General features: G+C 40.7%; 1 protein-coding gene across 7 annotated transcripts in view; it reads left to right on the forward strand.

Annotated features, from left to right (window-relative positions):
• The window catches only part of map4k5 (mitogen-activated protein kinase kinase kinase kinase 5), a 44,269-nt gene that overhangs the window by 3,697 nt on the left and 23,252 nt on the right, over positions 1-17,320 (forward strand). For all 7 annotated transcript variants that reach the window (XM_078175236.1, XM_078175237.1, XM_078175238.1 and 4 more), the window contains exons 3-12: positions 5,698-5,755; positions 11,585-11,675; positions 12,666-12,730; positions 12,864-12,919; positions 13,001-13,048; positions 14,695-14,737; positions 14,845-14,917; positions 15,391-15,522; positions 15,740-15,802; positions 15,923-16,004. In XM_078175236.1, the coding sequence (XP_078031362.1) occupies positions 5,698-5,755; positions 11,585-11,675; positions 12,666-12,730; positions 12,864-12,919; positions 13,001-13,048; positions 14,695-14,737; positions 14,845-14,917; positions 15,391-15,522; positions 15,740-15,802; positions 15,923-16,004 (711 nt within the window). The remainder of the gene's footprint in view (positions 1-5,697; positions 5,756-11,584; positions 11,676-12,665; positions 12,731-12,863; positions 12,920-13,000; positions 13,049-14,694; positions 14,738-14,844; positions 14,918-15,390; positions 15,523-15,739; positions 15,803-15,922; positions 16,005-17,320) is intronic.

Raw genomic sequence — 17,320 nt, forward strand, 5'->3', positions numbered from 1 at the left:
TGAGAATCAGATATTGTTGGTGATAATGATTCATTTATCATCATTATAATGTCATACAATTAGTTCTCAGTGTAGTGTGTTGCCACAGTATCCCTTTATATGCTGGAATTTTCTCTAGAATCAGTACTTTTTACATATTTTCCTGTAAGGATCGGCACACAAATGGTCAGTAATGTAGGGAATTGGAGTATCGATACTTGAGTAGCTCTGCCTCTGTCAGCATTCGTGTCAAATGTGGATGACAAAGAAGGAACCTTAAAGTCCTGCACATTGTCAGTCACTTGTCTTAACTACATTAGCAGTGTTTTGGTCAAGAGTTTAAAGATTTTTTGATCCTACAAATCTCAATAAGCCTTTTGTGGTGTGCAAGATCTTTAAGCTGTTTGAATTTGGATGTAAGGAACAATGACTACATTCACATGCACATTCAAGTATTTTGTTTTTTGTCCTTACTCTGAAAATGAGCTGTTTACATGGACTTGGTAAATGGACCTGCACTTGTGTAACACCTTTCTAGTCTTCTGACCATTCAAAGCGTTTTTTTTACACTATAGCCCTTTTTAAACAGGAATTGTGCAAATTTGCAGGAAAGCCCAATCAGTCTTCTTTCAGCATTGGTAGTATAAAAACAAAATCAGGGAGTGCAGCAAAATGCCGCCTGCCTACTTTTGTTTATACAGAATGTGCCTTTTTCGGGGCAATGGGGGCGTGAGCAAGTAACAAAACGTGTAGCTCAGTGTGTGACGTAAACAGTGACGTGGAGGGAAGCCACGGCTGGTCAGTCCTTCGGTGATTCTCTCGTAAGTCGGCCCGTTCTTCACCGTCCCCGTCATCTGACGGTTAATGGCCTCTTTGTTTGTGAGGACAAGGAGGGCACGCAATTCTTTGTTTCCTCAGTTGCTCATCTTTACAGTGTCTGTCAGGTTTGTGTTTCCCTCTTGCTACTAGCTGCTCACTAATTCCTGCTATCAGCTGTTTCCTGTTTATCCACCGTCAGTGGCTCACATGTGCGGCGTCATCAATAGCTCCTCCCACAAGTTTTCATCAGCCCCTCTCTTTGCGGAAGGGCGCCTCGGCCAATTTAAACCCAAAGGGTTACGCCAATATGACTACCCTACGAGGCAGAAAATTGGGCACCTTGGATCAACTCGCCAGTCCAGCTCTGTGTGTCTAAACGGCCCAACATTTGTGGAAAATCTGGCAGTGTAAAAGGGGCTTATGTGTCATATTCACCCATTCACACACACACATTCATACACTGGTGGCCGAGGCTACCGAACAACGTGCCACCTGCTACTCTTTTAACACACTCACGCTCCAATGGAACAGCCACCGGGAGTAAACTGGGGTTTGGTATCTTGCTCAAGGATACTTCGAGATGTGGACTGGAGGAGCCAGGGATCAAACCGCTGATCTTATGATTAGTGGATGACCTGCTCTACCTCTGAGCCACAGCCGCCCGTTTACATAGCTAATGAAGATTAATATTTCACTGGAATTCCTGTTTACATGCAGCAGTGCCTACTCTGGTTAATGTGCCGCAACAACTTCTTATGCTTTTAAAAAAGTATCGCCTTGAGCAGCTTGTGCCACTTTGCGTCCTTGTATCAGAATAGGGTTTTTCAAAGTTGTCCACCGGTGGCAGACATGTTTGACCCTGTGGACAAAGCCTCCCTCTTTCATTCATTTAACCATCTTCTTGAAAAGGTCACAGCTGTGATATTTGTGCATATACAAAAACTTGTTGATGTCCAAGTCTTTCACAGTGTTTAATAGTAGCTATGTTTTTCCTTACAACTAGAAATATGGGCTTTTCTCTTGGTATGCATCTCTGCCCCAGCCATTCAAACTGTTGCCTAGTTAGTTTGTGTACATCACATTCATGACAGCGCATAAAGCTGACCGTAAACAGGCAAGACGCAGTAGAATACTACTCTTATAACCCACATGTCTCAACTGGAAAATGCTTCATTCAGAAACAGGTCTAACTGAAAAGATCCAAACAGAACATGCATGTGAAATACCAGTGTGCATTCAAACATAGTCACTGTTCAGTGTCTACATTCTCACTACAGTACGCTGAGCCTTAGATCTATGTAGACACCAGGCACACCTGTTTGGTTTGACATGATGATTGATCTTCTGTCAGATCTGGTCTCTTTAGAGGTCTGCTACATGCCAGACTGCTCCTTCCTCCAGTCAAAGGTTGTGCGAGGTTGTTAAAGCTCATGGCGTCTGCTGCATCACACATTTGAACAGTCAGTCCAGAACTTCCCTTTTCTTGGTTTAGTTCTCAGGTTGACTTCAGCTGCTCCAGGAAATGTAAAGATAGATGCAGGTTGTAAGCAAGTATTTGCTCATTACTTGAATTGTGTTAAAGCAGAAGAGTCACTGACTTCTACTGAACAAATGTGTCACAACACAGGACAGGAACATTTTTTTTGCACAATAGTTTCCCTGTTATTTGTTTATGTGTATGCACTTGTGGTGTCGGCTGCAGAACACATATAAGCTGTGTGTGGTATTCTGTTTATCTGTGTGAATCAGCAGCACATTCCCTGTGTTGAAAGGTGGCTGTGCTGAAGGGTTTTATGGTTTACGGTTGATTTAGCTGCTCGTCCCATCACTTCACTCCCACGGATTAGGGAGCATCCCGTCTTGACCTGGATTTGAAGTCAGTGCAGCCTACTTTAAGATGGAAATTTCACATACCAAGGATAGATGGATGTATTTTAAATATAAAGCCATTGAGAAGTTGATGTTACTGCACAAATATAAAGAAGAACAAAAAGTAATATCACAAGTGAATGAAAGTATGCTACTGTGAGACTGACTAAATCTTAAGTCATCCACAGCAGGGATATTTAAAGGTTTACACTGACTTTAGGTTTGGTTTTAGTAAGTTTAGAGTTTGGCATTACTTAAGAGTATAATGATGTTGAATTTGTCAGATGGAGGGCTGCCATTTGTATCCTGCAGTCGACTGTTTTCACTCCACTTGTCACAGAGTCAAGGGGATCATCCAAATGACATTTGCTGGTTAGACACTTATGTAGGTCAAAGCTGTAACTGACCAGAATGGAGTATCCTGTTATGTAATGTTCAGGGTGGCAAGTAACAATTATTTTGATCAGTTTTTATCTGTTGTTTGTCTTTTAAATTAATCGTTTAGGTTTAAAAATAATAGTGGAAAACAATCACAAGTTTTAAGAGTTCATCAGCAAATTGCTTGAATTGTCTAACCGACAGTCCCAAACCTTCTGGTTAGTGATACACAATATCGGCATGCCATTATTATCGGCAGATAAAGGCTTTAAAAGGAAGTATTGGCATCGGCAAGAAATGAACATTTCCATTGATAAGATGACGCTTTAATTATGCAACTTTAATTAGTTGTAATAGTTAAGATTTAGTCCTGGTTGTGGCGATTGTTTTGTTTAGAAATGTTGCATACAAATAAATATGGCGTGTTTTACATGTAACCTAAGTCAAAGTACTATTTCAATTTTGCCCAGTGAATGTATACATTTTGAAATGCCTTACATTTTGATATACATCTGCCAGTGGGCCATCAAGATAAGAGTAGGAGTAATAATACATTAATTTCACTGCTGAAGAGACTTGATGTTCTCTGCAGTTGGGTGGAAAAAATTAAGTGCATTTATCAGTGTTGACAATCGGCCAGAATGAGTTGGATAATATCGGCTTATCAGATGTCGTCAGATAATCTAATATGCATCCCTGCTGTCAGAAAATTGTCCTACTGTGATTCCCTCAAGCCTACAGTGATGTCATCAAATGTCTTGTTTTGTCCAACCAACTCTCCAGGACCTAAAAATATTTAATTTACTATCAAATATGACAAACAATTAGGGTTGGGTACTGAAACTCGGTACTTGTTGTACTTGGTACCGGTTCACGTCGGTACTACCGAGTACCGATTCACTTAAAATGAAACGGTGCCAAATTTTGGCACCTGAGGTGGAGGCGGTGCGAGAGCGCATGACTCTCACCTCAGACTCAGCAACAATGGCGACAAAAACAATGTGCAGACAAAAGTTAACGTGCAGCACTGTTCCTAAATGTTCTCAATAAAATGTTGAAACTGAGAAGTTTAGACTATGGGCCCGAACGACGCATAGTGTGTCCAAATTCACACCCGTTCTTCTCTGTGGATTTTCTCCGCGACCGTGCGTCATAGCGAGAAGCCATGCATATCAGCGGAAACAGCAGAATTGTAGCTTTCCGACAAGGCCAAGCACTTGTCGGTAATCCAATGTTTTCACAGCGAAAAATTACAATAAAATGATGTATAACAGAGCTTTCATACAGCTTTGCACACATGTTACTCTTGGATGGATTACTCGCGAACGCAGGCTCGCACAGAAATGCCACGCATATCACATGAAAGCGCAGGACCACACACATCATTGTGCTGTCATCTCATCACGCTATAAATACAGATCAATTGTCTACAAAATAAAAACCTGACGAATTTCTTTACAATCCATGATACAGATCTTGTTGTCAGTCACTTCATATAGTGAGGAATATCGTATCTTACCACGTCTTAGGCTTCCGTGTGTTTCTCCCTGTCTATCCACATTTGTAGTCTGGCTTTCAAGATGCAAATATCTCCATCTTGTCCAGTTGACACTCAAACTTTGTATGACAAGACCAGCCACTTCACCTTTGCGCACCCAGACAACTGCAGCCTAATGCATGCTGACAGGGCCGTAGTCACCATATACATTGAGGGGGACACGTGCCCCCCCACCAATGCCCAAAATGTCCCCCCAATATATAACTGAAACTGAAAAACAAATATTATCTTGGGGGACATCATTGCACTTGGTTGACTATTTTTCTATGATCTTAGATGTAAATATTGCATGTTTCTTTCAGATAAAACACATTTTTGACTTGTGAATGACTCAATGGAATTTCTTGCAATAATGAAAAAATACTGGCAAACATGTCCGCCTGGCACAAACCACATGTTTTGGACAGCTGTGAAGTGACAGAATGTCCCAGCATCATGGTTCTTATATTGCCAGATTCCAGAGAGTCTCCCCTCTGCATATATGGCAGAATATGTCTTTTTCCAACATGCTATGCTGAGATACATGTAAAAATGTAAGAATTTAGGCACACAGATTTGTTTTTTTCATTGATATAAAAATTAATATAAAATACAGGCACATAGAAGAACATGAAATGATGGCAAATCTGGTTAGCCCAGATTGTCCTGAAAAAAACAAGATATAGCATGTGTATGTAGCCTTTATAATGACTGTGATATGAGCTTAAAAGTAAAGGCAGTAAAAATACCCCAAAAAGGCCTAGGGCCCATAGGGTTAAAAAGTACCAAAATAAGGTGCTGTTTGGTACCGGTACCGAATTCCAGATACCGGTACCGTATCGGTTCAATTATGAACGGTACCCAACCCTACAAACAATAAATGACATGCCCTCACGTTTGAGTAGCTGGAGCTCAGGAATGTTGTAATTTGGCTTTTTATTGGAAAAATCACTTAAATAAATTATCAAAACAGTACCAATTGTTTTTCTGCAGGTCAACAAATCAAACTTCTTGCTTTGACATGAACATTTGGAAAACAAGTTCTGATTAAATCAATAATGGCAACCGTATTGTGATATTTGCAGTCTAGTGACCATCGTGCTGTTGTCTTTCAGGCTCGAAACATACAAACTGGAGAGCTTGCTGCTGTGAAGATCATAAAGTTGGAACCAGGTAAGAATGTCCTCTTCATTATGTCAGTTTGTCTTGTCATAATGAGCGATGAGAAAAGTAATTTTTATATCAGAGCTGAAAAATGTGGAGAAGTCTGGAAAATAAGTCTGGTATTGTCAGGGGTTTTGAATGGAATGCACAATGAATACTAAAAAGACTGAAAATGAAAATATTAATGTGCAGTGCCAATACTCAAAATATGTGTGCTACTAGACCCAGTGTTGCTTTACATATTTCAGTATTTTTTATGAAACAGTTGCCTGTAGTAAATAGATAGCAACACCCCTGGACTTTTATGCTGTTTTAGATATCTGGAAAAAGTAAATGACTTCTGTGAAAGAACGTTTAGTCTAAACTCTTTTATAAGTGATGTGATAGTCTTTCCTATAAAGAAGGAGAGGACATGTGTGACAGTGCTCAGCTTTGGTGTCTGCGCTGGTGATGACCTAGTGACAGAGTTAGTGCGATCCAGATTAGTGGAATTACGAAGATAGCTTTGTGCAGCCAGCAACCAGACTGAGCTCGGATGATTACCAGTCAGTGAAGGAAGAGATTCACTCCTGTTTGTTTTCTCTTTTCATTCACCATGTCACTGTTTGTGTTTGGCTGCAAGTGAGAGGATTTGGGTGTATTTTCATCCGACATTTAAACGTGTTGTTTTTCTCAGGTGTTGACTCATCCTTTATTTGAGCTGTAATTTCCAAACAATCACTCTGAATTTATTTTTTAGCTTATTAAGAAATCTATAGAGGTCTTGAGCATTCATGGCATACACATATTCTGTTTGAGTACAGGAGGAGGTAGGATCAGTGTGTGTGTGAGAAGCAGAGGATCAGGAGGTTTAGCTGTGACTTGGAAGAGTAGGCAGAAGAAGAAAAGGGCTTACTGTCATGACTTCTGACTTTTGAGACCGGAAATAAATCCTGTAAATTCTATAAAGAATAGAAATAACTAAAATAACAGGGCTGCAATTTACAATTTTCATTCCTAATTAGTCTGATTATTTTCTTGTTTAATCAATCAGTTATTTTGTCTTTGAAATGTCAGAAAATGAAGAGCCCAAGGCTATGTCTTAAAATGTTTTTTTGTCAAAGCAATGGTCCAGAATGCAAATATATTTAAATGTAGAATGATTAAAGAAAGGCAGCACATCCTCACACTTTAGAAGCTGCACGAGTATTTTTGGCTTTTTCCATTCCAATGTTTAAGTTGAATAAAAATAGTTTAAAACAGTGTAGTACTGTGGTAGTACAGTTCAACACAGAGGAATTTCTAGTCAGAAATTGTCCTCTGTTTTTCTACTGTGTGTCAGGTGCATGGCCCTGGGCAGGTAATCCCATAAGCATGTTTAAACACCATTCATACTGTATCTGCTCTGTCCATATTTGCTTCTTTCTTTTTCTTTTGGATGAAACAAGAATCAACCCAACTTAGGTCATTCTGTTAAAGCAGGAGTCTCTTTCCTTTACCCCCCTCCTTTCTGCAAGAGTCACTCCTCTCTGTGCTCCAGGTAAACAGCTTTGGGCGGACCACAGAATCAAACAGGTTTGACCAGGAGGAGTGACGCTGCAGTGAAGTCAGGGGCAGACAGAGAAAGGAAACAGGAGTGGTGAAGCCCTCTGGCTGCAGGGGCTGTAGGGTGCAGAACAGGTTAATCTGATAAGTTGGATGGTAAACAACTATTTAAACCAAATTAGTGCTGGTTTTTACTCCCAGAGCATTAAGGGAGGGAGGATGGAGAACGGAGAGATAGTTTTTACTTTCCCTCCTTTCCTCCCAGAGTGTCTTTTCCTCTTATGACAAGCCTTTTTTGTGTGTCGTGTCGTTGCTGTCCCTGAGAAGTTGGCACTAACCGTCTGGCAGTTTCCATTAGAAATTCAGCTGCATGTCGTTTGGGTGTGGAACAATGTCTCATCTCTGCACGCAGTTACATTTGTTTTTCTGAAGGCTGTTATGTCAGAACAGAAGCAGTTATCGTTTAAAAAGTCCATCCATCAAATCATATTGGTGTAAAACTTAACAATGAACACACTGAACTGAAACTTGGAGCGATGAGTGAGGGTGTGTATATTCAGAGAGCAGAGGGAAGCGCTCAGTCTGAGAGGAAGTGGCTTCACTCTTAGGCCTCAACTCACCAAGAAGAGAAGATTGTCTTCTTTTTTTGTAGGGGGGCCAAGCTCAAAGTCATGTCACTGAAATTACACTTGCTCACATTTTTGTGGCTCCTTGCGCCGTTTTCTCTCTGTCAACAAATGCTGAAAATGTTTGTGATCAACTGTTCTCCCTCGTGTGAAGTGACACTAATTAAAGACTGTAATTATGAATGCAGTAATATGTAGTTGTGAACTAATTAAAATGTTCCCAAAAGTGTGACCTTTTTCTGGCATTAGTACACCCTTGTTAAGGCACATAAAAGTAATAAGCAGAACTTAAATTTTACAGATAGAAGGGAGAGGTTCAGACTAAATGATCAGCACTTCATAGCCTCTGTTGACATTCCTGTGCATACGTACTTTATTCCTGTTACAGACTTGTCAAGCATCTGTAACAAGATTAATAAAAAAGACACGGACAAGATTAGCTTGTAGGAATAAATCACCGATGCCAGCTCTCAAACATGCAGAGACAGGACTGTTGCAAGGTGCAGAACAAGTGAGAGAACTCCATGAAGAGGATTTAAGTTGAAAGCTTGAGTCAAGTCTTTTAAAGTCAAAATAATAGCAGCATCCCAGGCTGCTATGTAAAACCAGATGGATGTATGCACCGCTCAGTCTTTCAGTGTACATGACATGTTCATAGTACATCTCCCACTGGTGACTTCCTTTTGCAACTTAGCGGTGTAAAAGTTAAAAAAAAAAACATTTTGTGACTACCTCTTCTCCCCTGATTAAAGTGTAGTTAGTTATATTCTGTATTTTTGCTACTGCTAATCAGCTACTAGTTAGTAGGTTCAATTCATTGCTGTGTTTTTTTCCCCATGCAATTTGCTGACAATAAGATTTTTCCAGCCTTATGGGGAGCTTAAATATTTTTGAACCTGGACCCTATTCTCCAATGTTTTTGTGTCTAATTGAGAATACAATTTTTGAAAAATTGGTCTAGTATTGTGCGCAGTCACTGCAGCAGTGTAACAGGGTGCAGTATAATACCTACGAGCAATTTAGCACTGTCCTTTTACATCCACTAAAAGTGCTTTTTTTTGCCACTGACAGGCTCAGATTATTATTACAGTTGTCTGATAACATTATGGAAAAGATCCCTTCAGAGAAAGGAACCTTTTTCCATACCTTTCACTAATCTGGTCTCTGTTTTTTAGTGTGTGTGACCAAGTCATTTAAGTCTCAAGGAGAAGTCTTGTTCTGGAATTTTAGCGACTTTTCCACTTTGACGAAATCAGCTAAATATTTACCCATGACACAGAAAATCTTTTAGATAACACTAAGCTACGCTTTCTGTACTCCAACACAACAAACTCCTCCCGGCACTCATCTCTCCAACTCTTAGTAATGTTTCTGCCATTGTTTTTCCTGCAACACGTCACCTCTTACAAGATTTCAGAAGAAGGCTGCTCCTTGAGCGAGACTTGGTCACAATAACAAAACAGTGAATGGTATGAAAAATTATGAAGTTTCTCTTTAAGGTATTTGCTGTAATGTTATCAGATCTTTCTTTTAAGATTATTTGCAGGGCTTTTTGCCTGTATTACAGTACAGGTGTTGAGTGACAGGAACGGAGGGGGAGGGAGGGGGGACGACTTGCAGCAAAGGGCCATGGGTTTGAATCGAACCCAAGCTGCCTATATGGGGTCCACACTCTACCAGGTCAGCTAGAGCAGTGGTTCCAATGTGGTGGGTCGTGGTCCAAAAGTGGTTCGAGGGTCCATTATAATGCACCACAAGTGACTTGCCCATGTGTCAAGTTTATGAAGAACACATTTACACTTTATTACAGTGAATTCCAGCACGGAGCTTTCATTTTGAAGTGTCGTTTCCTGCTGTAGAGTGAGTGACTAACAGACAGCTGTGAAGCAGAAACCGAAACTGTGTGGACCTTGAACTAATGTCTAAGGAGAAATCTGGACCCTGTGGCTGCAGTTGGGAACCACTGAGCCAGAGGTCGTCCCAGTCAGAAGCTTCTAAAAACAATCTGAGCCTGTGAGTGGCAAAAACAAGCACTTGTAGTGGCTTTAAACTGATTGGCGCACAATTGCTCATAGGGTTTACACTGAACCCTATTTTGCTGCTGTGATGGCAGCACTCTGTCTGAATCCGAAACCAATTCAAAAAATTACTCACTTAGAGACAAAAACATGGAAAAAATAGGGTCCAGGCTGAAAAATACCAAGGTTTCCCTTTAAGGCTTTCATCTTTGCTTCATGATTGAACAAGTTCTGTTTGTGAGACAAAGTGATACCACCTGGCACTTAGATTGAGTCTGTTTCATTAAAAAAGAAATGTGATGTTTGTAATAAACACATCTCCACAGTCACGAGGGATGCAGGTACACAGTTGTTGTTCCTTATGTAGTTTAGACATCTAATAGTTATGTTATCTCAAGCCTTCTGATGTCACTAAATACCCAAATTAGTAGCTGAGGGTAAGATTAAAGCTAATGTAAGTTCACTTGCTTGTTGTTTATCGGCTGGGTAGTTTTGTGTAGCACGTGTTGGCATTCCAACCAGACTTTAATTCAGATGCTCACGTGAGAGAGCCTAACCCCTCCCAGGCAGACTGAAAACAGGACTGCTCTTTTCACTGGGTAAAAACTTTGTTTGTGTGCTTGAAAAATGCTTCTGTGGTCCAGGATATATCTCCAGAGATGTTTTCTTCCAGAGTTGAAATGTCCCTGTATCATTCTAATTTGGCCAGACCACAAGCCACCGGTACAGCGTCTGCCGCTATGTATTGTAGTAAAGTGCAGGTCAAGGACTTATTTTTGTCCTCAGGCCACAGCTGATGGCAACTGCCAAAACTTGCTAGATACTTTGAGTATTTTGACAGCTGATTTTTATGACCATTAAGAAAATGTTGTTTACATGCAGCTTTGGTGAGCAGAAGTGACACACTTGACCACATGCGAAAATAATTAAAAGCTGGTTTGTTGACAGCAGTTTCCACCACAAGCAGTGTGCAGTTTTTTTCTGGCACAGAGATTTTATCCATGAAATGATCTTAATCTGGGCAGATGACTTCGATGACAGTCTGTTGATAGAGCGCTGGAGCTGGCATCGTCTGGTAGCTCTTAACCCCCTGTTAATGTATTCCAGGAGCATGTCTCTGCACAATTGGGAGCAGCTGGGCTTACATATTTTAGTCTTTGTACTTCCTACTGGTCGGATGTGTTAGAGTGCTTTGCTGAACTGGAAAGCAGCCTGGATATCAGCCTATACCACATAAACTTTAAAAGTACAAGGTGTTCCCTCTATTGTTATTGGCTGTTTTATAATCTGCTGTATTTACACAGAGATGAAATATTGAACCGTGCAGTCAGAGGGAAATATGGGGAGAGTTTGTTCTGTGGTTTTGAGTTTGGCAAACCAAATGACAAGATTAAAGTGTTTTCTGAAACCTAATGTTTAGGGCGTGCGCAAGCTTTGTATCATCTGAAATGCTTTGAGTGGTTATTTCTGGTTTGTTTCAGTGTCAAAAACAGAAATTTTATTCTGTAGATTTTGTAGATTAATCCACATTTCATGCCCACAATCATTTTGTGAGGTGTTTATTTCCGAATGGAAAACATCTCATTTTAAAATGAAACTGTTCCCCGAGCAGAAAATGAAAAAATAACTTTTTGTCCATGTGTCTGTGTGATTTCTCCCTCTGTTTCCAGGGGATGACTTTTCCATCATACAGCAGGAAATCTTCATGGTGAAGGAATGCATGCACCACAATATTGTGGCCTACTTTGGGAGCTACCTCTGGTAAGAGCCAGCTTAAAATACTCCTGCTTTGTCATTTTATACTCAGTATTTTATCCTCTCTCGCAGCCAGTCCAAGGTATAACATTTGAGGTATTCATACATTACTGTCAGAGAGATTTAACAGGCCACTGCCTGAAACTCACATGACGTATTTAATTACTTAGTCACACCTGCGCGTGAAAGTGTGACTCAACCCTTTCAACTGACTGGTGCTGACTAGGCCCTTCAGTGTCAGGATGCAGCTCTTGTGTTTTAATGGAGCCTATGTTTTGTGGCTGGTATCTGAGAGGAAGTAGGGCCGGTCCGCCCACCGCTGCTTTAGACTTCCAGCAGGTTTAACTGGAATATGAGCGTCTGATCTGTTTTATTTGGCTGTTATTCCACAGAGATGCATGTCTTATCACAGCAGGCATGTGAAGTACAGTCTCGCCACATAGAGCACGAATGGTTACTGTAAAATGTTAATGAGCAACCCACCATGCGTTAATTATTATCGAACTAGATTAATTGTATTCGAGGAACCACAGTTTTTTTTTGGGAAATTCTAGTTTCCGTTCAGGGCTGTTTCCTGATCTAAAATCCTTTCCATGTCCAGCTGACACGTGTGAAAAGTAGCACGGTTGTGATTGAGTGGGGCAGTGCACAGTACCATCGCCTCAACTGTCACAGTGTGATCACAGTCACACACTAGTCTTATATTTAGCTTTTTGTCAGAGCGTTGACATAATTTTTCTACACACCCCTCTCACATCAGATATCCAGTTTACTTACAGAAGCACCAACATTTGTTTATTGTACACCTTTCTGCATAAGCATTTAACCTTGTTTATTAACGTGCTTTGGTACATTTGTGTCAGGAACATTTTCTGAATTGCACAGCTTAACTTATTCAAGATTTTAGAAGGCTTGTACTGCTTTATTGTGTCTTGCTTTAAGTGTAACTAGCCAATTGGCAAAGCAGCAGTTGATGATTTTCTCTCATTTCATCAGTCGAGAGAAGCTTTGGATATGTATGGAGTACTGTGGTGGAGGATCTCTGCAGGACATATATCATGGTGAGCTTCTCTATTATTCGATACTAGTAAGATGCAGTCATGGAATGTTTTGAAATACTGTGCATACATTGTAAAACCTGTCTCTGCCTCACTGCTTACCCTGCAAACATGGAATGAAATTGTGTTGTTACAGTGACGGGACCTCTCTCGGAGCTTCAGATAGCATACGTCTGCAGAGAGACCTTACAGGTAAATAAATATATAAAAGAATAAGTCAATTTATGGAATTTCAGTTAAACAAATAACTAAATATTTTAATTTCCTTTGCAGGGTTTGGGATATCTGCACACCAAGGGCAAGATGCACCGTGACATCAAGGTATCGTATCTTTTCTGTTTTGTTTCGTTGTTTCTAGCATTAATTGTATCCAGGTCAGGCCTATTCTTATATGCCACACAAAGACACTTTGGCCCAATCCCATTTCATATTTTCACCCCTACCCTTCGTTTTCGAGTGCCACCTTGCCACCAGGGAACAGAGTTACAAGCAGTTAGTGGTTGAGGACTTCCCCAGTGTTTCGGAGAACTTTAAGACCCTGATACATAATCAATATGGTATTTATGTCAACAGATAAGAGGAGTGTTGCCGGACATTGCAAATATGCTGTTTTCTGTAGTGGTAGTTTTTCTTGCACACACTACAGGCAGCCTCTTGCAGTTGGCAGGTCACTTGTGATTAGTTCACAAGTTAAGTTTCACACTATCAATCGATCAAACAAGGCATCAAATTAAAAAGCACGGCTTCATTACAAGGCCACTAGCCCTTCTCTGTATGCTAACGTAAGCAACCCATGCTGCTATCCTGCCAGTGGACTCGGCACTGACATAAGAGGAGCCGTAACAAGTGCAGCAACTTAGATTATGGGCACCATCTGTCATAATTTTGGGGTTTGGGAGAGACAGACCGACATTTTTCAACATTTTAACACATTTTTCAATAAAATGATTAGTCGACTAATCGAAGAAATAATCGACAGATTAATCGACAATGAAAAATACAATGAAAATAATCGTTGCTTGTGCTGCCATCTTGGCAATGATTTCTCATCAACACTTGGTTTGAAGTGTGCCTCTTGAAAACTTTTGTTTGCAGGGCCATGTAGCCCTAAAACTTCGCTGCACACCTCTGTCCCAACAAAAACTGGGACATGCTACCCCTGTATGTACATGTGCAAAACGTAGGGATAAGGCCTAAGTGGTAGGGCCAATGGGTGTATTGGGATTGGGCCTTGGCCTCACACCAACACAGATTACCAATAAAATCTTTTAGCAATAAATCTCAAACCAGAAAACGCAAAAAAAAGTAGAGGAGTGAGATTTACAAAAGAAGCAGTAGAGTTGCACAGCTCTAAAACAACTAATGTCACTGAAAGTGCATCTGTCTGGCCCTCAAGCAGTCCAGAGATCCGACCTCTCTCTGATGCAGCAGCATTGCAGAGGTGTGAACTGAAGTCACAGGAAAAGTGCTCACTCGAGAGCATGTGACCAATGGTGTCACTTTGAGTGGTTTTGAGGTTGAGCTGAAGTTGATCACACCCGGTGCATTCACACAGACTGGAGCCTCAGTCTCATGCGTTATCACACAAGGTCAGGGCTGGACCTATTATCTTTACTCAGCTCTATGCTGTGAGCACTTCCTGTTTCCTCTACTCTCACCGCAGGATGCCACCAGAGAGACTGTCAGTCACAGCCAACAGAAACAATTTCAGTGGAACTGTCAAAAAGCTGTGATACTAGTGCAGCTTTACAGGCAGTCAGATCAGTAACAGAGCAGCAGTTAATGCTTTAACTAAACCAGATGTTACTGAGAAAGTTCAAGACGTGATTGGCACCGTGTTATGAACCAGTTGGGCAACACATGATCTCAGTATTTTCAACCTCAGTCTCATGATACTAGAACATTACTATGGTTTCCTAGTATTTCCTCAAAGTAAAATAAATGTTGATGGGATTTCTTTTTAACAGGGTGCCAACATACTTCTTACAGACAACGGAGATGTGAAGTTAGGTAAGTTGCTCCTAAGCATCTTAATTCTGAAGGACTTGAGCTCTTCTGTATCTTCCAGTCGTATGTGGATTACATAATCTGAAAAGCCGTGTCAAACCTTGTTGCAGCTGACTTTGGAGTTGCAGCCAAAATAACAGCCACCATTGCCAAAAGGAAGTCTTTCATTGGAACACCTTATTGGTGAGTGTGTCACCCTCATCGAATGAATCATTGGACCCTTGACAGGCTTTGTTGAACAAGGTTTTTTTGTCTGGAGTCACTTTGAATACTGTCAGTCAGATATGTTTCCAGTCAACTGTCTCTGTCACCAAACTTATTTTATCTAACATAAATTAGCTTGTGTAGACATGTTGTACATGTAATCAGATAGATGCTTTCATCAAAAGATACATGTTCAAGTTCCCACAGCAGCTGATGTGTTTTTGGGTAAGGCATTATGTCCTTGTCGACTCCAAAACCTTTGTTCTGTCACTGACCTCTAAACATACCATCAAAGGGGACAAAGTAAACATCAGTTTCCTGCACATATGAACAGGGTATCTCATTATTTGTGTCAGCATTGGTTTTCACATCAAGGAAGACTCTCTAACCAACCTTAGTTTTTCCTTACTATCGGAGAGTCGTCACTGAATTGTTGTTCTGAATTTGTGCAGGATGGCTCCAGAAGTAGCAGCAGTAGAGAAGAACGGTGGCTACAATCAGCTCTGTGATATCTGGGCTGTCGGCATCACGTCCATAGAGCTGGCCGAGCTTCAGCCTCCGATGTTTGACCTACACCCCATGAGGTATGTTTAACGCTCGTCAAAAATGATCAGTCAGAGCTACTTTCTCCTTTTCTGTAACAGTAATGTTTCATCATGTTCAATCCTGTTTAATTCAAAATACGTTTAGGATATTATTAGAGGAGGTGGCAGGCTTACTTTGGGTCACCTTAACTAAGTATATTTCTCTCTCTAAGTCTGTCTAAACCACTCTTAATCCATGTTTTTTGTTTTTCCCAAGGGCCTTGTTTTTGATGTCAAAGAGCAGCTTCCAACCTCCGAAGCTAAAAGACAAAAACAAATGGTGAGCGCCCCAGAAAATTCCATGTGCTACTCTGGGATGACATTGTGATACTTTACTTTTTGGTATGAGAAGATAAAAGTGATGATCATTGCACTAAAACAAACTCATCTTGTTCCCCAGGTCCACCGCCTTCCATAACTTTGTCAAAGTGTCTCTGACAAAGAACCCAAAGAAGAGGCCCACGGCAGAAAAACTGCTATCGGTAATACTTGTTATTGCCCTCTTAGACATGTGGTAGACATTATATAGTAGGAGGCCTACATGTTTACAATGAATGTAGTCAAGTTTTTTAGTCTGAAAACATTCACAGTGGATGTGTTGCATGTTAGCCAAGTCTCATAAGTCATGTCAGTGTCCTGTCTGTTACAGTTTCTTCCTTTAGTTGAGATTAGAAACTGCAGTTGTTGGATGTGTGAATCCTGAAGACCAGACAAAGAAGGAGAGGATCTCAGATGGCCCAATGAGTTTCTCTGTTGTTTGGCTGAAATTCTAGCTGTGTGGGTCAGAGTCAGATGATGGTCCCAAACTCCCAAACTACAGCATATTTATTAAAGAAAAGTTATTAGCAGTCACATTCTTAAGAAGACTGAAGCCTGATATATGGTAGGGCGCATGACACTTTTGATAAGTATCATTTGACAGAAATTAAACAGTCGCGCGTCAGTTTCAATTTAGACTTCAGTGAAAGGTTTGAAGTTGTCTTCATGGTAATCAGAGACACCCTGCATTTTTTACAGTCCAAGTGTATTTTGGTTACGTTTTGAAGCATTATCTGTACAGACAGCTGTTCAGATTTTAACCAATAACCTGCTGTATATTTGTTTTAAATTTAACAGTATTTAAAATTTAACAGCTCCCAGTCTGTCTGTGAGTGGCAGATTCCCCTCACTCACTGCGGTGAGCTGGGAAAGAAAATAAATGAATCCATAAATTCAAACATTGTTGATTGCTGTCTGTTGCGCTGACATGAAAATTACTTTGGTTCAGTAACATCTGCTGTCAGTCAGCCTGGTGATGGCACCGTGGCCGGCTGCTGTCCTCTTAGCTCCTCAGGAGCAGCTGCTGACAGATGGCTGCTTCAGAGATGCTGAATGCAAGTCACAGTTGCTGTAAAGTGAAAACTGCCATCTCCGCGGTGACAATAGTAACACTATCAATCGCATTGAGTGTCAAAATATGATATAACAAAGTTCTTGAGGTGTACGACATGAAAGAAAAGTGTCGAGCAACACTCTTTTCTGCTGACAATATGTCATCTCTGTCGAGCAACACTTATCAAAAGTGTCAAGCACCCCACCATAAATTAGGCTTGAGGTTCCAGCCTGTGTCTATGCACCAAGAAGAACCATCGTTTAAGAAGCAGACAGTTCTGCTGCCACTTAAAGGATATGTTTCATTATTAACACAGTGCACGTCTCTGAGGAAAGGTGTCTCATCCTAATGGCCCAGGAATGATTAAAGCAGGTGGTTTAATTACTCTGCAACAGTGAAACTTGGACTTTGATATGTAGTTCTGCA

The sequence above is a fragment of the Epinephelus lanceolatus genome, chromosome 15 (genome assembly GCF_041903045.1).
Source record: "Epinephelus lanceolatus isolate andai-2023 chromosome 15, ASM4190304v1, whole genome shotgun sequence".
Classification (NCBI taxonomy): domain Eukaryota; kingdom Metazoa; phylum Chordata; class Actinopteri; order Perciformes; family Serranidae; genus Epinephelus; species Epinephelus lanceolatus.